At 47.8% G+C, this 21,955-nt stretch overlaps 1 protein-coding gene across 50 annotated transcripts in view; it reads right to left on the reverse strand.

The window, feature by feature from the left end:
- MAP4 (microtubule associated protein 4) overlaps positions 1-21,955 on the reverse strand; it is a 1,793,677-nt gene that overhangs the window by 152,976 nt on the left and 1,618,746 nt on the right. For all 50 annotated transcript variants that reach the window (XM_085628688.1, XM_085628664.1, XM_085628660.1 and 47 more), the window contains one exon: positions 19,827-19,908. In XM_085628688.1, the coding sequence (XP_085484814.1) occupies positions 19,827-19,908 (82 nt within the window). The remainder of the gene's footprint in view (positions 1-19,826; positions 19,909-21,955) is intronic.

The raw sequence follows: 21,955 nt of genomic DNA on the forward strand, positions 1-21,955 counted from the left end.
AAGCGCATGTTTTCTGCGCAGAGTCAGTCTTCCAGTCCTTAAGGACAAGACTGCGCCGTGCAGCCACACAAGCTCCCCCGGAAAGAGCCGAAGCCCGCACAACGTCAAAGGAGACATCAGATAGGAGTTCCACCTGACGCTCAATCTGCTCCAGCAAACCAGAACAGTCCGTGGCATTATCCATAGACTGATAGAGGGACTTCAGGTCAGACAACAGTGACTGTGACACATAAGTCCCGTAGATGCCTGCTCGTAAGGCCAGGTGGGAACCAGAATACACTTTACGGAGCGCCACATCCGCCTTCTTGTCAACCGGATCCTTCAGTACAGCATCCTCAGCAAGGGAAGTACGCCCCACCAAACTAGCCACAAACGAGTCAATAGGAATCGAATCAGGTAGTTCAGTAGCCATATCCTGCAGAGGATAGAGTTTAGTCATGAAGCGCGGAATCAGGATGCGATCCGGATCAGCCCACTCGCGCTTCAAAACATCTCGGATGAAGGGATGGACAGGGACATCGACAGTGGCAGCACTCTGAAATTGTCGCAACAAAGGGCCCCTAGAGGTACTAGGCGCGTCTCCGTCAGGGAACCCCATGTTCTCTTTAACATGCTGCACAATTGCGGACATAGTCTCCTTGTCCACATATTTGCCTTTTAACTCCTCCTCTCCCAAAACCGCAGACTCATCGCCACTAGAGTCCGAAGAAACAGGAGCAGGACACCTGCGACGGGATCCAGCATCACCCATCTCAGACAAAGTCTCCCTGATCAAGCGCTTAATATGCACATCAGCACCAGTATCAAGGCGCCTGGATCTGGCAGGAGAGGGAGACCTGGAAGCACTAGAGGAAGAGGACGACCTCTCCCGGTGATGACGTTTCCTGGAATGTTTTCCCATCACAAAAACACACCAACAACAGCAATATTACCAGAGATAACAACCGCTATGCGGTACTCACCCCAAACGCTCGTTTTAAACGAGTTTCCCCAAAGCCGGCAATCACGAGGCGCCTGACTTCCGTCCCCACGCTCAAAAACCGGAAGTCAGGCATGACCACATCCGGCCGGGGAATCAGCGCCATCCAATCAGAGGAGCAGCGCGGCCGCGCCCCCCAGCAAGCCCAGCAGGCCGGGAGAGGCGGCCATCGGGCCAGGAGAGAACCAACGCGGTATTACACCGCCGCGAGGTCCGGAAATGAAGAGGCCCGCGCCACTCCCCCCAAGCCCAGCAGGGAGGGAGAGGCAAACAGCGAAGGGCCGCCGGCATCCAGGTAAGACCCAGCAGCCACAACGCCACATCCAGAAAGAAGGCAGGAGCGCCCACGCTCCTGCCGCGTCCTCACACTGTCAGGATGACAGAAAAAAGAACAGGAGGAATGCTGGGACGGTACTCCTTAAGTACTCCCAGTGGGAGGGGGAGGGTAGGTCCAGCATTCCTTCGTTCTTTTTTCTGTCAGTGAGATAGTAGATCTCACTTGTCCATGACGGTGTCGAGGACGGAGGGACCTGGGGGTAATGAGTGCAAGAACCATTTAAGTACGGCAAAACCTTCTCTAGGAACCACTTAAAAGATTAATCAACTCATTTCAAAAGAATAGATACAGCCCCACTAACGGATAAGGAAAGTATTAATCAACATAGAAGACAACGAGAAGAGGTTTTGTACAGAAATTTTCAAACGAACAGGGAGCAGAATGGGCAGATAATGGTCAACGTAAAGCTGCACAATAGAAATACGCAGCGCCAAGTGTTAAAAAAAATCAGAAACACCTCGCACTTTCCTACATTACAGCTCAGAAAGGAGGAGCAAATGAACAATCCAAAAAACCAGATCCTATTGCCACCGTACTATACATCACAAGTTCCACCAGACTATCTAAATAGGGGTAATTTCCTGAGCCTAATGGCAGCTATTCCAACGTTAAATCATTTAACTTCATCGGATCTGCAATCCATCGAGTTCGCTAGTCAGAGAGATACTTCCTGAAATAAAAAAACTCTCTCTACTTGGAAGACTGCAGAGTCTGTCTCATTAATCCTAAACGCAGCCCCACAATTTGAGGCTTGCGGTAGAACACTCTCCACACCTGAAAAGCAACGTTATCACCGACCCTTACATCTGCACAATAGCAGATCTGACAAACATGGCCTGACTCCAGCTTATTCCGTATTACAAAGTGTGAGAGGCTGTATAGGAGATACTATGACGACATCGAAAATACAAGGGAAGAACAGTATCACTGGATGGCGCCACGACGACGGGAATGACTCACTAGTATCAACAGAACATCACAGCAGGAATCACTCAATCTCTTGTCATAAAATATTGCTGGGGCAAAGCATGAACTGCAGGATACCTCACCACCAAACTACTGGAAAAACTTCGAACTAGTAGCTCTTCATGAAACATGGCTGATCACCCTAGTCCAAGTAGCGAGCTATGTGCTGCACCATGTGAAAGCAACACAATCTCAACGACATGGCAGACCAAAGGGTGGTCTCGCCCTTTACATTCTCCACTCTACTGAACATCGTATCTGCTCAAATGCGCACCACAACATCAGACATGCAAATGATAAAAATGGACATTGGACCCAACAACCTAGTAAGAACAATCATTGTTATTAATGTTTGCGCACATCCAAAGCAGGAGATTAAAAAAGCCCTATTTAATAAACAGCTGCAATAATGGACATATGGTCTGAACACCCAACATGGGAAATAATTGTAACTGGCGATTTCAATTCAAGCTTATTATTTACTCCAGAGGAAGATGATGATATAACAGCAGCAAATGACATATGGGCAGTGCAACCGCAAGAACATTCAAAGTTGAAGCGACGTGACTTAAGCAGAGAGAAACAAGTGACAGACCTAGAGCATCTTGGTTTAAAGTGCTAAATGGAAGAACTCCGCAGGACTAATCCCGTCCTGCACATACCACGGACCATGTGCTCAGTCAATAAGACTACACAATTTTACACTACCGCTGCTTGCCCATACAAAGGAATTCTCAATCACATACACTACTAAAAGTGACCACTCGTGTCAACATCTTGAACTGTTAACTTTGACATATGACAGCACCTCCTGCGGCGGGATTAACAACAAGAATTAACCCCAAACGTTTATGATGGTTGAGTAACACACTCCCTGAAATAGCGACCAGGGCAAAGGATTTGATAATTAATTACGCTTCAGGAATTGGCTCGATAGTAGAAGCCTGGGCCACTTTTCAAATAAATTTATCAAAAGATTCCCCTACAATAAACAGCTCTGGAGGAGCAAGGTTCAGCCAGCACAACTGACTGTGAAAAAAGCTCGAAGCCTAAGAAAAGACTTAAGAAGCGCGAAAAGTTCAAACTTCAAAACAAGCTTTATTCGGTGCAAAATGTACCACCATAAAAGCATTCTAATCAGGAGTATCGGTTACAATATAAAAAGGATAAAAATGTACAATTAAGTTAAAAACAAAAAGACATCATACTCAATCAATACAACAAAGTACAATACACATTTACATAATATGTAGTGCAAATAAGCAGGGTGACCTATGTCAATTATATACAGAAAGTCCTATAATATATCCTGATATGAGGGACAGTGCAGAGTAAATAAGATGACCTGTATCATATAGATACAAAAGGTGCATTGTGCTACATAAAGTACTTTGTGCTGTCATATGTCCCAATAGACAATACATGAAATAACTGGAAACACTCTTATGGCTTCTGTTATAATGATGCTTCCAAATAGGAGTGAATCTTTCTTCGGCTTATTGCCGTTGATATTAGTTAATTGGAATTGCTTTTTCATGAAACAGGACCCTAAGAGCATTATACATCTATACATACAAAGCACAAAAATCTACAACATTTAAATAAAATAAAAAATGTATTATAAATATAAAATTATTGGATAAATTTGACCTTTTAAAACATTATATCGCAAAATAGATAAAAATTCATAAGAATAAAGCAATAGAACAAAATAACCTGATAATTACAGGCTAGCAGCATAACTTGTCACTCCAGAAGACTTTCCGCTTATTCCATGCACAGCCTAAGAACTTTGCCACCCCACAGATCAAAGAAGGAGTGCCATCTGTTCTTAGAATTCGAAGGGCAACAGAATGTTTGGTTGTGCCAAGATTTCGGCAGATTGGTTTTAGCCATCTGGCCCTTGCCAGTTTGTAAGCAGGACAAGCAAAAAGAAAATGAGCTGTGCTTTCCTCCGGGGCAGGGCAACATGGGCATGATTTTGCTAAAAACTTCAAAAAATTCCATTTAGCTGTAAATGAATTGAGGGGTAGTGACCCTAACCTAATTTGGATGTAGAGGGTTCTATCTCTTGGGACCTGAATAAAGTCCATAAATGATTCGAGACAGCTGTATTGTTTGTGCAAGAAGAACTCCTCGGTTAGTTTTCCCATATGAGGATTCCTTAGCTCCCGGTCACCTACCCAGTTCCAGTAAAGTAGTTTAAGCTCCTCTTTTGCCGGAGGGATCTGACTTGCCCATGCCCCGGATAGCCCAAGTTCAGTTAGTAATTTCTTGAGGTTAGCCAGGCATTTGACTTTGTTGCCTAGGTCGAGTGCAAGGACCTCTGAGAATGCTGCTGCATAGCCAGAGAGCTCCTGCGTCCTCGCAAGGCGTGCCCAGAAGAATAAAGGACGAGACCTGGCAATGTCACTAAAGGGGCGCCTGCCCATGTCGCATAGAAGTAGTCTCAAGGGGGTGCTAATGGGGAGCGAAACTAACTCTGAGAAATTTATGTTCCGACTTGGAGATGTAATCAGTGTTATCAAACCCCCAGAGCTCGGCTCCATATAGGGCCGAGCTCACTGCTTTGCTCTCGTAAACCGCGATAACAGGAGCGATCGGTTTGCTTGATGATGAACTTTGTGCTTTCCTGATGGCTCCTGCTACTCGCTTGTGGTTTAATAACATTTTATCCAGATGGGATCTCCAATTCATCTTGTCAGAGAGTCTAACCCCCAAATAATCGAAGGTTTTGACTCTCTCTAACTGGGTTCCGTCGAGAGTAAGAGTGGATCTAAACTTTTTGTGGGGGTTAAAGGCCATAAACTTCGTTTTTGCAGTGTTTATCATAAGACCACGATTTGTACAGAAGAGATGGAATGGTCTAACAACTTCTGTAAACCAGCTGGAGTTTTGGAAATGAGAAGTGTGTCATCGGCAAAGAGGAGGGTCACGATTTTGTCCCCAGCCAGAGTGGGGGCGTCAGCAGGGTCTTCTCCCAAAAAAATCGACCACCCCATTCACGTACAGTGAGAATAGGGTGGGAGCCAGGACGCACCCCTGCCGGACCCCCCTACTAACCGTGATCCTATCGGTAACTTGGCCCTGTGAACCCCACCTTACACGAGCATAATTATCCTCGTGTAGACTAATCAGCAGATATAAAGTTTGTGCTGGAATGCCCATTTCTGCTAGGACTAACCACAGTTTCCCCCTAGGAACCAAGTCAAACGCGGTCTTGAGGTGGATAAAGGCAAGATAGACACTGCCCCTACCAATCACTACCACTTTCCAATACAGGAGGAGCAGCCTAAAAATGTGATCAATAGTCCCAGTGTTCCTTCTAAATCCCACCTGATACTGGGAGATAATGCTACCATCATCAATCCAGTCCTGAATCCTATGGAGGAGTACCCTGCCAACCACCTTCTGGATGACATCTATCAGGCTTATAGGCCTGTAGTTGGCAGGGTCCTCCTTGACCCCCTTTTTATAGATAGGGACTACTTCGGCTCCTTTCCAGGAGTCCGGGACTGGTGCTCCCTTAAGGATTAAGTTGATCAGAAGGAGAATATAATTGAACCATTTGACAGGTTCGAGTTGGAGTAAGTCTCACGGAATTCCATCCGGTCCTGCAGCTTTGGCAGGAACGATGCGATTAATTGCATCTATGATTTCTGTGATGTTGAAAGGTGTAACTTCATCATCAGAATGTAGATGGTGGGCCTGTTCTGCAAGCTGCTGGTTATCCGGGGAATCCTGTTGTAGGTATAATGTGGAGAAGTGGGCATACCATTCTGAATTGGTGATGTGATTAGGGATTGGGACAGTACCTCTGGAGTCAGCAGCTTTGATCAAGTTCCAAAAGACTGTGGATTCCCTTGGATTGCAAGCAGCTTTAAGTGCCTGCCAATAGGATTCCTCCTAATCACGTTTGGCGTTTTTAATGGCAGCATTATACTCTTTCCTGGCTTCTTTAATTTGAAGAGGAATTTTCCTTTTAAGGGCAAGGGATAGGGCCTTTCTCTTTAGTCTACAGTCCTTTGTGAACCAGAAATTGGCCCCCTTTTTATTTCTATCCTTGCGGTTAGCAGCTTGCCTAATCTGAAAGTGAAAGCTCATCTGAATGATAGTTGCTTCATAGATAGCAGTTGCCTTAGACATTTCAAGGGGATCTATATTGGCTGCCTCCAATTCCTTAGTTCCCAACAACAGTAGTTCGAGAATGGACTGGATTTTGAGATCTTGCCCTACAACCTTCTTCCACTTCAAAAACCTGCCAGAGTTGGAGGGGACAACATCCTTAGTGAATAATATGGGATCTGTGCTTGGGACTTGCTCGGGCAATGACCAGAAATTCTTCAGGGAACAAGACAGAAAATTATGGTCGCTGTCCACTGGGGAACCAACTGCCATATCAGTAGGTGCAGTCCAGAGGCGAAAATCTAATAGAATATAATCGATACGTGAGGTAAACCCTACTCTGTTGAATGTATGGGCTCCTAAACAATCAGATGGAGCTCTACCATTCAATGCCCTCAAACCAAATTCGGAAGTGATTGCATTGATTTGGATGGCCACCTGAATACACTTCTTAATGGGTACTAAATCTAGAGAGGGTATTCCCCATTGAAGATCTTCGTCTACTGTCCCTAAGAGATCATCCGAACCGAGGGGTTCGAAGGTACAATTAAAATCTCCTGCTATCATAACTTTCGAAAGTGGGTGGCAGCTACTTAATTTTTCCTCAAGGAGGGAGAGAATGGGCGAGGTCTTACCACCAGTCGTCCCTCTTACATAGATATTAAAAAGTTCAAGGGTTTCCTCGCCCTTTAGCCCTTTTATAGTAAGCCACAAGATATCTTGGGATTGGACTACATGTTGTTTTGCTGTCCACCACAAGTCGATGCTGATCCACACGATCAGGCCGCCAGAAGGGCGCCCCTTACCTGTATACAAAGCTGAGGTAAAAAAAAGTAGTGTAGCCTGATTTATGGAGTGGTGTCAAGCTCTAGGTTTCCTGAAAGATACATAAATGGTGATCTTCGACTAAGCCACTCCAATGGGGCAGTGGTATCTTGTTCCTGAGTCCCGCAACATTCCAAGAGAGAGTTTTTAGTGGAGTGCTGCACGACTCGGGTACTTTGGCCATCACATCTGCAACTGAATGATTCATGGTGGTCTTCGGGTTAGTTAGTAATTGGTCATACCCTAAAGCTTCCTGTCCTGCCTGGTCTACATTGGAAATGATAGCAGGAGTAGCACACAAGGTCGGTTCACCTAGTGATGTAGGATCCAAGGGTAGGCTCCTAGAAGTATAGGGGTAGCTAGAGACAGGCCCTGCGCTTCCCCTAGAGCCCAGGTCAACGGTGGATGCTGTGCTACAATTTCCATGAGTGGCCGTATATGGTATATCATACGAAAGGACATGGGGGCAGCCAGGCGAGGTGTATTTGCCCAGATAAGGGTATTTATTCTGGCCCGAGTCCTGAACAGGATTGTGTGGAAGTCAATCGATTTGGCTCAATGATGAAGGTGAATCACTCTCTAGATGTTCCTGGTGGCAAACTGCTTTTCTCTCTGCTGTAAGTGGGGAACGCCTGATCTGTATTGAGGACGAATCAGGAAGAGATGTACGATACTCCAGGGCAACCAGGTTATCTGCCAGATCCGCGCTAGACAAAGTTAGTTTAATATTGTCAAACGCCCTATCTGCAGATGGACATCTGCTTGCTCTTAGTATATCCTCCCGTATTATGGAGCGACAACCTCTAATATGCCGTAGCCAGTGAATAGACTTGTTCACTAGAGATTCTCTACTCTCAAAACGACACGTGGAGTTTAGTTTGGGCACATTTACCATAAAGACAGTGTGCGTTTTTTCCTTTTGGTCCCAGTGATTATAGGAAGATGGAAAGGGCATTGGAACCCCCGGTTTTAAATGAGTCTGATGGTAAGAGTCAGGTGGTAAAACACTACTCCTAAGATTAGAATGTTTTTTGACTAAAGGACGTTTCGCGAAGAGGTTCTCAGTGCAGGAGACATGGGGTATATTGTAAGTATCATAATTATGGAACACTGGGGCCTGTACCTTTCTTGGCCCTTCTTCCCCTTTCCCAGTGCTCAATATTGTAGTGGGAGGACCCTCTAGGGTGGGTGGAAGCTGATTTGGAAAGGAAGCTAAAGGAGAAGGACTGGCTAGGGAGGTGAGTTTTATAATTAATTTTTTTAAAGATTCAACCTCAACCCTAAGAGACTGGACTATTTCAATCTGGTTTTTGTCAGAACATCTGCGGAGACAAGTCCCATTTGAATAAGTTTGGGGGAGCAAAGTAGGAGCCGTAATTTCAACAGGTGTAGTAGTAGGAAGGTCTGCTAGAATTGCAAACCTGTTGGAACAAGGTATAGGGATAACAGGTTGGCTCGTTGTTGCACTCAAAGAATCAATCTGTAAATCCGGGACATGAGCTGCAGTTTGTTTGTGGACCAGAACCTTTGGTAATTGCTCATCAGGTTTAGATAATGCTTTTTTGAACATTAATGGTATGATAGATGATGGGGGGACATGTGTGTTGGCTAATGTTGGGGGGGAGGCAGAAAGTTTCTCAGTCAGAAGTTCCTCACATTCTCTGACAAGGGTGTCTATCCGATCCATGACACAATTGTCAGCTGCACTTTTGGGGATCTTCCTGGCCTTTTTTAACTTCCCTGCACCTATATTGGAACCACTGCCACCCCCAGCCCCCTTCCATGATTTTCCGCTTTCCCATTGAGGCACCAGGCACCAAACAATTGACAATGAGTGTACGATAAGAGCCAAGGATAAAAGGACTTCTTTGTTGTAAAAAAGGAAATACATAAGATCGTATGTCTATCTGGACGATAAAGGGGACAGACTTATAGTCACAGTACCTCTAGAATGATCGGCCCGTTGTTGTAGTAGAGTATGATGGTGGGCCCAGCCCGGCCTCCTCCAGGCGCTGACGGGCAAGGACGGGCCCGCCCTTGGCCCGGGCATTGCCCGGGCACGTCCCGCGCGTGTCCCGCGCCACGGAGAGAGTATCTGCGCTATATGCGCATCGATCAATTAGCTCCTCCCCTTCTCTGCAAACTCGCTGCACCTGAAGCAGGAAGGGAGGATCCTGGGAGATGTAGTCCTTTATGCACGCGGGGGATCTGGCGCGATCGCTTTGGCCACTGCTTTGGACCTCGTGCTCTCGTCACAGCAGAGATAGTTGCCTGCAGTACCCAGGAGCGATGGCACACACAGCAGCAGTCACGGCTTCCCGCGCCGCGGAGAGAGTATCTGCGCTATATGCGCGTCGATCAATTAGCTCCTCCCCTTCTCTGCAATCTCGCTGCACCTGAAGCAGCAAGGGAGGATCCTGGGAGATGTAGTCCTTTATGCACGCGGGGGGTCTGGCGCGATCGCTTTGGCCACTGCTTTGGACCTCGTGCTCCCGTCCCAGCAGAGATAGTTGCCTGCAGTCCCCAGGAGCGATGGCACACACAGCAGCAGTCACGGCTTCGGGGCACAGCAAAGGCTGTGGATCCCCTTTCTGCCCCTCTTTCAGAAGTCCTTTTGTTTCTTCTTTCTGTGGCCCAGCAGGGTTCTGCTCAAGGCACTATCAAGGGCTACCTTTCTCCTATTTCGGCCTTTCTCAGGCTCCCTGATCAGCCCTCTCTCTTCAAGTCCCTTGTTGTACATAGATTCCTCAAAGCCATTACTCACCTTTTCCCTCCCATTTCTTTTGTGATGCCACAGTGAAACATGAACCTGGTTCTTACATATTTGATGTGCGCTTCCTTTGAGCTTTTTCACAACTGTCTTCTACGTCTCTTAACTTTGAAGACTGCTTTCCTGGTTGCCATCACCTCCGCTAGGAGAGTGAGTGAGCTCCAGTCTCTTTCTTGTAAACCTCCTTTTCTATCTGTCCATCCGGACAAGATTGTGCTCCGAACCCGTCCATCCTTTCTACCAAAAGTTGTAACTACTTTTCACATTGGGCAAACCATCACTTTGCCCACCTTCTTTCCGCCTCCTTCCAGAAAGGAAGAGAGGCTCCACAGTCTGGACCCAAAACGTGCGCTCTCATTTTGCCTGAACCGCACACAACAGTTCTGGGTGGATGACCAGCTCTTTGTTTGCTACGTAGGCGCCAAGAAAGGTTGGTCCCATGGTGCTGCGCCCACTGGAACTTCAGGTTCCACTGCAGAGCCCGCATATGTCATCTGGCATGATTGGCCAGCAGGATGCAGGAGGCCATGAGGCCCAGCAGCCTCAGGGTCAGCCTGACCGCAACCCAGGATAGAGGCCGAAAGATTGGAATCAAAGCCTGAATATCCTGGACTCGCCGTTCAGGAGGATAGACCCGAAAGAGCGTTGTATCCAGAACCGCTCCGATGAAGAGGAACTTCTGAGAGGGAATCAGGTGCGACTTCGGCACATTGATGGTGAACCCCAGCAAATGCAGGAGGTCGGCCGTAGTCTGGAGGTGGGAGACGAGTGCCTGGGGCGATCCCGCCTTCAACTGGCAGTCGTCGAGATAGGGGAAAACTGGAACCCCTGATCTGCGCAGATGAGTTGCGACCACCGCCACCACTTTCATGAACACCCGAGGGGCGCTGGTAATGCCAAAGGGGAGCACCGTAAACTGAAAGTGCTCGTGGCCTACCATAAACCGCAGGTAACGCCGGTGGGCTGGCAGGACGGGAATATGGAAATATGAGCCCTGCAGATCCAACGCTGCAATCCAGTCTCCAGTGTCGAGGGAAGACAAGACCTGAGCCAGAGTTAACATCTTGAACTTCTCCTCCCAGAGGAAGCGATTGATGTTCCGGAGGTCTAAGATAGGACGAAGACCCTTGTCCTTCTTGGGCACCAGAAAGTAGTAGGAATAACAACCATGACCTACTTCTGGCGAAAGAACGCGCTCGATGGCCCCCTTGGTCAAGAGGGCCACAAGTTCCTGTTGAAGAAGTGCCAAATGATGACATGCGGTGGTGCTGGGGTGGCATGGCTGGAGGGGTAGTCTCAAAGGGGTGGGAGTAGCCCCTTTGGACTATTTGTAAAACCCACCTGTCTGTAGTGATGGTGCGTCAGTGGGGGAGGTGATGGCGAATCCTGCCGCCCACTGGCGTTTGATGGGCCTGAAAAACCGGACTAGGAAGGTTTGGAGGCAGTGGTGGCCGGGGTGGAGGTGGACTGATCCGCCCGCTGGCCCCCTGACCCACCTCGGCGGATGCCACCTCCACGTTGAGACTGCTGCTGCTGCAGCCTGTGGCTCTGGAGCGAACGTGTTGGGGCGCCCCTTCCGTGGCCACGAAAGGAACGAAAAAAAGAAGGCAGAGGAGGGCGAGTGGCCGAAAGGCCAAGAACTTGGCCATAGCCCACAAGTCTTTAAAACGCTTCAACGCACTCCCCTGGAGGCTCTCGCCATGGGATTTCAATGTTTCTGCCTTGCTGGGGTTTGTTGTGGTTGAATAGCTGTGTCCTGAATTTCGAAATAAAGGTTTTCAAAAAAAAAACAAAAAAAAAAAAAAAAAAAAACGCTTCAACGCACTATCTGCCTTGTTGCCAAAATGGCGAATGCCATCAAAGGGCATGTCCATCAGGGTGTTCTGGACATCCCCCGAGAAGCCAGTAGTCCTCAGCCAGGCGTGGCGACGGAGGGCCACTGTCATGGAAATCGCCTTGCCCAGCAAGTCGGTGGTGTCAAGGCCACATCGTATTGTGAATTTCGCTGCATCAATCCATTTAGCAATAGCCTTAGAGAGCACTGTCTGGGTCTCCTCCCGACACTGAGGCAACAACTGCGCCACCGTATCCCACAGAGAGTGGGAATAACGGCCCAAGAGGCATGCGGTGTTCACAGGCCGCAGCTCTGAACTGGCAGAAGAAAACATTTTCTTCCCAAACTGTTCCAGTCTCCTGGATTCCCTATCCGGAGGTGCGGTAGGAAAGGCGCTTTGGGACGTAGAGTCTTGGACAACCAAGCTCTCGGGGGTGGGGTGTTGGGAGAGGCAGAGGGGGTCGCCCAGGGCCAGGCGATGGCATCGGGCAATGTTCCTATCCACAGGAGCCCCTGTGTTGGGCCTGGACCAGGTGCCAAAAAGAACGTCCAAACGTGCATCATTTAAAGGCAGCAGTGGCTCCACAGAGGTAGCGGCAGGCTGAATCACTTCATTCAGGAGGTTAGCCCTGACGGCCACTGTAGGGAGTTCGAGGTGGAGAGCCTCAGCCGCCCTACGCAACACCACTGCATAACTCGCACCCTCCTCCATAGCCACGGTAGGAGGAGTTAGCATGCCAAGGTCAGGAGAGGTGTCAAGACTGCTGGCATCCCTGAAATCTTCAACCCAGTCCAGATCAAACTCACACTGAGCTGTGAGAGGGTCCTCAGACCCCTCCCAGTCTTCCCCTTCCTCCGAAAGCTGTGGGACAGGCCAAAAATATGGAGGCTGGACATAGGGGTAGAAAGGCCCATCGGCGTCGGAATCGGCATCGAGTGATGCAGTTCAGGCGCCGTGTCCACATCAGGGCTGAAACAGGGGACGGCGTTGTCCAGGGGCACGGGTGATTTTGGGAGTGATGCTAGTGGGGTCGACATTGGTGGAGGTGTCACTAGGTCAACCGGCGTCGACCTGGATCCAGGCCTGGATCCCTAGGGGTCCCGCGGCGCCAGGGCCGGAGCGGACAGCGATGCTGGAACTGAAGCTGCAGACAGTAAAGGGCGGGGACCCTAGTCGGGCCCGTGGGGCCCGAAGGTGCGCCGACAGGGTCCGACGTCCCAAAGAGGCGGGCCATGGCTGACAAAGTCCTGCTGCTAGGCCGGAATCGCCGATGGACCCGGGAAGGGAGGGTAGACCGACAGCGACACTGGAGGCTCCGCCGTAACCGCGAGGGAGGCACCACCCGCACCCTCAGCCAAGTCGCACGACAGGAAGCCATTGAGCGATGACGCTTCTTCGATTTCTTGTGATGCTTCGCCTTACCTGCCCCAAGTGTGAAGACTTCGATCCCGAATAACGATGGTGATGGCTCCACGACCGGTCCCTTGACCTCCCACGGGACCGGGACCTGGAGCGGCGCAGAGCAGACTGCCGGACTTCAAGCAACTTTCGGGACCGCTCCTGCAAAGACTTCGGCGCCATGGCCCGGCAGTTGGGGCACGACTTGGGTCATGGACGCGCCCCAGGCAGTAGACACATGCGGTGCGGGTCCGTCACCGACATCACTTGATGACAGTCCCCGCAGGACTTGAAACTGGGCATCCCTAAGGCACCAGGAGTCGAACGACTCAAAAAGAAGAGACAAAAAGGCCTTGCAAAACTCAGTCAAAATGTGACTGGGGGTACCACTCTTCAGATCTGCGCTTGCTGATGCGGAAAAAGAAAGAACTGACATCAGCGCGCGAGGTCAGTATCTCGGTGACCACGACACCAACGACTGACACTGGCTGCACGACGCCACCTCCCGACGTGCAGGGGTACTGCTGATGAAAACTTTCCGGATCCAGTCTGACACCTGGGGGTAATTCTAAGGTAAGGAATCTATCACTACGTGTTTCTTTCAGATGTAGCTATTCATACTTCTCAGGTGCACACAGTGTTTTCTCCAGGCTCGACTACTTATTTACCCCTTCATGAGAAATCCAGACAGCACATAAGGCAGAATACCTTGCGAGGGGCATCTCTGACCATTCTCCTTTATGGTTGACAGTGGGCAGGAAGGGGCATCAACAGCGCACAGACTGGAGACTAAATGCCTGGGAGCTTCAAGATTAAGTGGTGAAGGGGGTAATAACGATAATGACTAGCCTGTTTGACCAAGAAAACGAAGGCTCTGTGACCTCAGACACAATCCTGTGGAAGGCATACAAGGCTGTACTTCGGGGCAGGCTACAAGATGTAATCGGGCAAAAAAAGGAGGGAGGCAACATGCCAAATAGAAGCCTTAGAGGCCAAACTGCTGGAATCAGGGGGAAACATTACCCCAGATACAGAGACAGCTGCACTAACACAACTCAAGGTCCCACGAAGGGAGCTTCAGGCTCTGGTAGAAGGGAAAGTTAAAACTTAAATCCAAGCCACACAGCACAGACTCTACGAAACGGGAGACAGGGCTGGGAGACTCCTAGCCTGGCTTAACCAGATATAAAGAGGCAAATTGGGTGAGCCAGATAGTGGAAGCAGACAAGAGATATACGACGTCACACAGCAGAGCGGGAGCCTTCGCGCGTTACTACGGTGAATTATACAAAGCTAAAATGGTAGTGGGTGAGGCCCAGCTAACGACATATCTTAGTGGCATAGAGATACCTACTCTGAGACAAGAGGATAGCGAGGCTTTAGAGGCACACCTCACTCAGAAGTGCAGGAGGCCATTAATAAACAAGAATCTGGGAAAACACCAGGACCAAATGGGCTACAGGTGGAATTTTTTAAGCAACCTAATGGTTTATTGGCTCCCTGGCTGCTAAATATGTTCCGGGCAGTAAGGGAAGAAGGGACGTTGCAACCAGACCGCTGTCAGGCCACAGTTGTGGTTATACCAAAACCAGGCAAACCCCCGGAGAGCTGCAGATCCTATCATCCCATCTCTCTACTAAATATTGAAACTAAGATTTTGGCCTCTATTCTGGCGAAGTGGCTAATAACAATCACCTCACTGATTCATAGAGACCAGTCAGGCTTCATGCCTAAACGGGCCACACGTTTTAATCCCCGCAAACTTGCAAACTGGCTTGACACAGTTAAAGCCAGTCCTATATCCTGCTGTTGTCGTTAGATGCCGAAAAGGCCTTTCATGAGGCAGGTACTCATAAAAATTTGGCTTCAGGAGGAACTTCCGGACTTGGGTTGAGCTATTATACGCAAATCCCTAGGCACAAGTCACAGTCAATGGCGTAAAGTCAGCGGAATTTTTAATCCAGAGAGGAATGAGGCAGGGTTGCCCACTGTCTCCCCTGCTCTTCGCACTGGTTTTAGAACCACTAGCATGCCTAGTTAGAGCTAACCCAGATATAAAGGGATTTCAGGACACCAAGGGGTGGATGATAGATGAACGGATCTCTCTTTATGCGGATGTTCTCCTACTGTACATCTCTAGCACCGATACAACATTACCGCTCATATTCCACCTGGTTAAAGAGTTCAGTACATACGCAGGATACAACGTTAATTGGGGGAAGTCCAGCCTTTACCCCATTTGAAACACCACGGCCATGTACTCTATACCGGAACATTAACACTTTGCCAAACAGGGCTTTAAATGCTTCGGTTTATATATCTCCACAAATGAAGCTGACTGCCTCACGCATAACATCAAGCGGGTCCTACAGGAATTCCGAGAAGATGTTGCCAGATGGAGAGGTCTCCCCCTGACACTGCTAGGGAGGGCAGCCATGTACAAAATGATCACACTCCCCAAACTGCTCTATATCCTTCAAAACACTTATTACAAAATCCCAGACACGGTCTTTAAGGCAATTACCGGAGAGGTGCGTGCACTGCTATGGGACGGTGGCCACCCGCGAGTAGCACTTCAAACCCTGCAGCACAGTCAGTACAATGGGGGTTTTGCCCTCCCAGACATACTGGCCTACTATAGGGCAGCACACTTAATAGTTATTAATGAACGGGGGCATGCACCTGGTGACCACCCTACATACACTCTAGAGAGGCTACAATTTCAGAAACACTCCCACTTACACTACATATATGGAGACTCTGGAACGCAAAGTCTATTAACCGCAACGCAGAGGGTGATTGAAGCCTGGAAAGGGACGGAGAAACAGATGAAATGGGAAAAGAGATTAACTAAATCCATACTGCTAAGGGAGGGTAAGTGACTGCTTGAGTTAGCGAAACTGCAGGGCTTCAAAGAGTTGAACACAATTGGGATCACAACAATGAGGGACATAATACGGAAAGGAAAAATCATAACCTTTCCAGAGATCCAAAAGGAGTATAGTGTGTCCAATAAGCAACAATACAGATACATGCAACTCCAACATGCCTGGAGAGTGCAAAAAAACGAGATAACAGACATCCCCGAATATGCACCGTTAGAAGGCTGACTGTTACAGGAAGAAATACCGGAAAGGCAGTGTCCTGGACATACAAAACAAAAACTAATAACATTCCTGATACACTATCTCCATTTAGAAGCAAATGGGCGGGAACTATTGGTGCACTGGAACACATCGACTGGGAAATGGCGTTAATGCATCCCAGAGAAGTAGCGATTAAGCTTAGGCTATGCCTAATACAGTTCAAAGTCCTACATAGGATATATAACGACAGAGCGAGACTCCACGCCATGGGCAGAGCAGAGTCCCCAGAGTGTCTACATTGTACTACGGATATGGATTCCTTTATCCATACTCTGGGGAGTGCCAATTAATATGCAGGTATTGGATACGGATAGTGAAAGAGCTTAACAATGTACCTGAAACACAGATCCCAATGGATCCCAAATACATTCTTCTAGGGATACACACCGATGTTGATAATCCCAGACAAAAACTACTACTGAGCAACCTAGGCCTCAGTTGCTAAGACGGATATTGCTAAATACTAGGGCAGTGCAGTCTTACCCACCGTGACTGAATGGTGGGCAAATATGGACCTATATATGGGAGCGGAAAAAACTGTATACACAGCAAGGGGATGCCCCAGGAAGTTTAGGAAGATATGGCAGCCGTGGCTGATTTATTATAGCTTAGAGTTGATGGACGAGGGCCCAAATGAGACGCAGTTTAGTACACAAAGGTCTAAACAAGTGGTTTAACGCACTCTGGCTCCACCAAGGGGACACATTAAATAGAACATGGCTATTGTAGAGGATGGGATTGTGGGGGGGGGAATGTCAAAAGGAATAGTTTTATAGTTTGGTCTGCATTTCTAAAAATAATGATTATACTCCTAATTTTGTAACATATGAGATACACCTGCTGATGTTTTGGCTGATTCTTCGAAAAATAAATCAAAACAGTTAAAAAACAAAAAACAAAAAAAAAACAAGGTTGCGTTCTGGCACCACACCACACCTCCTCAACCTTTTTATGGCTGATCTCTCCCCAATACTAGACCAGGTTAACTTGCATCCCCCATGCCTGGGTGCATTACCTATCACACATTTGTCTTATGCAGATGACATAGTACTGTTAAGCTACACAAAAGTAGGTCTTCAAAGAGCGACTGATGAACTGGGACACTTTGCCAAGGCAAATATGCTAGAAGTAAACAATACTGAAACAAAAATGATGATTATAAGCAGTCGCCCTCAAACTCAACAGCCATGCAAAATAAATCTGGAAGCAGTCAGTAATTATAAGTACTTGGGTGTATACATAGGGGGGAGTGCTCAGGTGGAAGTGAAGGTTATGGCATGACCTGTTTTTGGCGTCCTTCCCCTGAGTTTTGAGGGCATTGGTGGCAGACATAAACAGAGACCATTGTTTTAATGAGTCGCCATCTCATCTTGGACGTTCAAGACCCTATTCTCAGCATCTGTCACCCTCAATGTCACCTCGACTCTACTCTAACCATGTTCATCAGGTCCCCTGTTGGTGATCCTACGGTATGGCCTGGTAGGTCACGTTCGGCCCAGATGCAGTACGAGCCACTTTTTAGGAACCTCTTGTGCAGGACTCAGTAGGTCGCCCCACCCCAATGTAGATGGGGGAGGCAGCACAGGCAGCTGGAGGGCTGCTGCTGTATGCTGTCGTTTTGTTTGGGTGAGAGGGTGCAGCCCCACCTCCCTCGGTCGTCAGGGGTCCCGACACCTCCAGCAAAGTAGGTCAGGTGGAGTGGCCCCTCCGTGCCCCTGCACTCTGCTATGGTGAAGGGAAAACATAGTCCCGAGAGCGTGGGTGAGTCTACAGGCCACTTCCTAGCCCCTCGTCCGTGCAGGGTCGCCAGTCTGGACACTGATGGGTTCTACGACAGGTTTTTGAGTAGTCCACAGCACCACCACTCCCCTCCACTCTAATCAAGTGTTGTGGTAAGCCATGTGTGCGGGGCTTATCAGGCCGTGCTGCAGGCCGGATGGCGCAGGGTTCTGCAATGTCTCCGCCGCAAGGGACATGGTAGGCAGCAGTCTAGCGCAGCCCCCTGGGGCGATTTCTCGAATGTCTCCCCATAGGTCCCTGGGACAATGCTCGACTCCGAGGGATAGTGCAGGGATGCTGGTGTCCCAAAGGCACAGATTAGTCTAGAGGCCCCATCTTTCCCCTCCATCCATGTGGGGTTGTCTGTCTAGACACAGACATGATATGCACTTTCCAGCGCGGCTCGGTGCAGTCCACGGCACCGATCCTTCTCTCCGTTTGGTGTTGTGGGGGGCCCCGGTGGTGAGCCCTCTGTGCAGGGCTTAGTAGGCCGCGCTGCAGGTTAGGCTAGGCAGGAGTCCTGCAATGGCTTCCCCATAGGGGTGGCCCCTTGAGGTGATTTCTTGGAGGTAACCGTGGGTCCTAGAGACCATGCACGACTCCCAGGGTCGGTACGAGAAGGGCTGCAGGTATTATTTGGTGTAGATGTCACTATGGGATTGCGGCGGATAAGTGTTGTGGAGCACTCAGTGTGCGACTGCCATCTTGGTTTACTTGGCCACACGTACCTCACACAATGCATTCTAAATATTTATATTTAAATATTACCTTTTCTTGCATGCTCTTCCCTAAAAAAAGAATGTCAAAAGAGGACGAATGGACTTGGTGGTTTTGTATGTGGGAGAGGAGGCAGACATTTTGGTGGTCATTAAAGTTGACTCAAGTCCATGGCAAAAAAATTATATGAATATTTAATAACGGACAGTAGTCCCATCCCTTAAATTGTTGAACAGAAGAGGAATATCAATCCGCGTGAACTATTGTACCCTGGAGACAGTATCCTGTACACACTCTGCTTCTTGCCCAAAGACTGAGAAATCACCATAGAAAGGTCTTTGAAAATTTACCTTCAGAGAAATGGTAAGTGTTATGCCAAAAACTAGAAAGTTCACCTAACTTTACTGGTGAGATGCTTAAGAATGACTTAGTTCTGGCAGCTAACATTCTTTTTGAAATAAGATTAACTGGAACCTTTTTTTTACACTTCTTGTTTAACCAATCCAGACTACACAACATTCTTGAGAAAATGGGCTTACCACAGGATCCTATGTAGGGCAGAGGGAGAGGATGCTAACCTAGTAGAACCCATATTAACTTTATTAATTGTTAACTGAAAACACATGCACAAAGTCATTTTGAAGTCTTTTTAAATCTTTGCTCATTCTTTTTAAATATATAAATTTTGGATTTGAATGAAGTGATGCTCGAAATATGACTTTCGAAAGTGAGGGTGTTTCGAATCAAGGTTTGTTTCATAAAACTGACTCGGCTATGTCACCCAGGCATTTAGGCAATTCGCTATTCGGCAAGGTAAGTACAAACGGCTCATTTCTCTTTGTATATTATACTTCTGGTTATCCATTTTGATTATCACCTACAGAGCTCATCAGTCACCTGCTTTTAAGCTTTTGGAAAGTGGAATCAACAGATTGCTCATTAGGGTTACCTGGTTTGTGTTTGATGTTTACTTTGGAACCACACTTGGCGGTGACTTTTGAGGTGTCAACCTTCTTGTTTAGGATCTGCACCTGCAAGAAAGTAGGGTAAAAGGTTCTTACTGGGGCACAATTACAGTTGTCTGGTAAAAATGTAGAAATAACTCTTTCATGCAAGGTAAAGTAAGGCCTAACAACCAAAACAATACTAGTATAATCTAAAGCTGAACATTTAAAAACACCAATGACTTGTGTCATTTGCTCTACATGCTCTAAAACATTAAGATTTACACCAGTTGTACTTGCAAACAGCCCAGAGCAAAAGCCACAAAGCATCAAATCCACTAATAGTAGTAGAAATCCACTAATAGTGGCAGACGTAAGATCTATGAATGGGATATAGTACCGGTGGAAACCAGTGTGATTCAAATCCCAAAAACAAAGTCGGTGTTGCACACAATTTCCTAGCTAATATCTTTAATAATTTTTCAAAATGATGGGGAGAGTGAGCAAAAAGACTATTCAAGCAGATTCCCTAGTGCAGGCAATGTTTAGGGGAGTAGTAGTGCCACTCCTGATTTGCTATTAGATTCACTTGTTCAAGATCAGTTGTTTGTAGCAAAAGTACCTTGGGAGGCACACCTACAGAGAAGAAACCAAACTGGGATACACGGAATTCTAATAAACAACCTTACCCATTTCATTTCAACCAACGGGCACAAGGCAAAATAAAATCCTGAAGTATTCATCTCTCTTATAACAGACGAGTTGCTTGCTAACACTGCTGGTGCTTCTATAGTTCAATCCAGAAGCTTATATAAGATTAACAGAGTGGTGTTCAGGTTAATGTAGTACTTTCTCAATGATGAAGAAAGGCCTAGAGTTTAAATACTACAGATGTGGACATACTACTGTACCTTAAAAAATAATGCTCAATGAGAATACCAAAATATTTTACAGTGTTGGTATACAAGTCTAAAGGCTAGTAGCCTAAGCTGAAAAGAGATGAACCACCTGCACATGAACTCCACATAACTATCCACACTCTTCAAAATAGACGGCATCCTCTCGAGTGGCACACATTGTTATTTTATAAAGCTTTGTTCCATGATATAATGAGAATAAGTGAAACAACATAAAAAGAAGTAAACTAACAGGTAATTGCAGTGGAGACTTTTGTGGCAATCCTGGAGTTCAGAAAGTGGAGAAATGAGCAAATGATATCTTATCTGCACTGCTATTCACAATCAAAGAAAGTACTCCTCATAATAGTGCCTGCAAAATAGCAATTAATGGCAAGGGGCCAAAACAGAGAAACAAACAAATCCATCTGAAAAACAGTTTCTTAGTATCTGACTAATGAAACCGTTTTCTAAAGAAAACATTTCACAGTTAAACAAATGTTCCATTGGCTAGAAGTAGACAGATACACACACTTGTCATATGTAAGATTCAAGTAAGACCTCTGACCTCAGTCCGAGGCCTGTACGCTCCCCTGCAGCTCCGCTGTGCTCTGCTCCACCGCTGCTGACTTCTGGAGCCCCTCCCGTGCAGGGTTCGAGCCCGGCCTGCGCCTCGCGCCCTCCGTGCTAGTACTGTAGTGCACTGCCCCCCTTGTGTGTTCTCCGTATAGCGGCACTGTTGTTCATCCCCCTGCTGTAATTTCCTCATTACTCTGTTAGCAGCGTTGTTCTTTATTTTCTCCACTTGTTGTGACTTTATTTCATTTTGTTGCACTGTTTAAACCCGATTGTGGTTTGTCCCTTGGTCTTCTCCTTCACTTCCCGCCGCCACCTCTGCCCCGCGACCCCTCCCCCTGACCACCCCGCTCCCGCCTCCCAGCTGCACGTCCCTCCCCTACTTAATGGCGGCCGCTGCGGGGGAGCGCGAGTAAGACCTCTGACCTCGGTCTAAGGCGCACACTTTCCCCTACAGCTCCGCTGTGCTCTGCTCCGCCGCTGCAGACTTCTGGGGCCCCTCCTGTGCGTGCAGGGTTCGAGCCCGGCCTGCGCCTCGTGCCCTCCGTGCTGGTACTGTAGTGCGCTGCCCCCCTTGTGTGATCTCCGCATTGTGGCACTGTTCATCCCCCTGCTGTAATTTCCTCATTACTCTGTTAGCAGCGTGGTTCTTTATTTTCTCC

The sequence above is a fragment of the Triturus cristatus genome, chromosome 10 (genome assembly GCF_964204655.1).
Source record: "Triturus cristatus chromosome 10, aTriCri1.1, whole genome shotgun sequence".
NCBI lineage: Eukaryota > Metazoa > Chordata > Amphibia > Caudata > Salamandridae > Triturus > Triturus cristatus.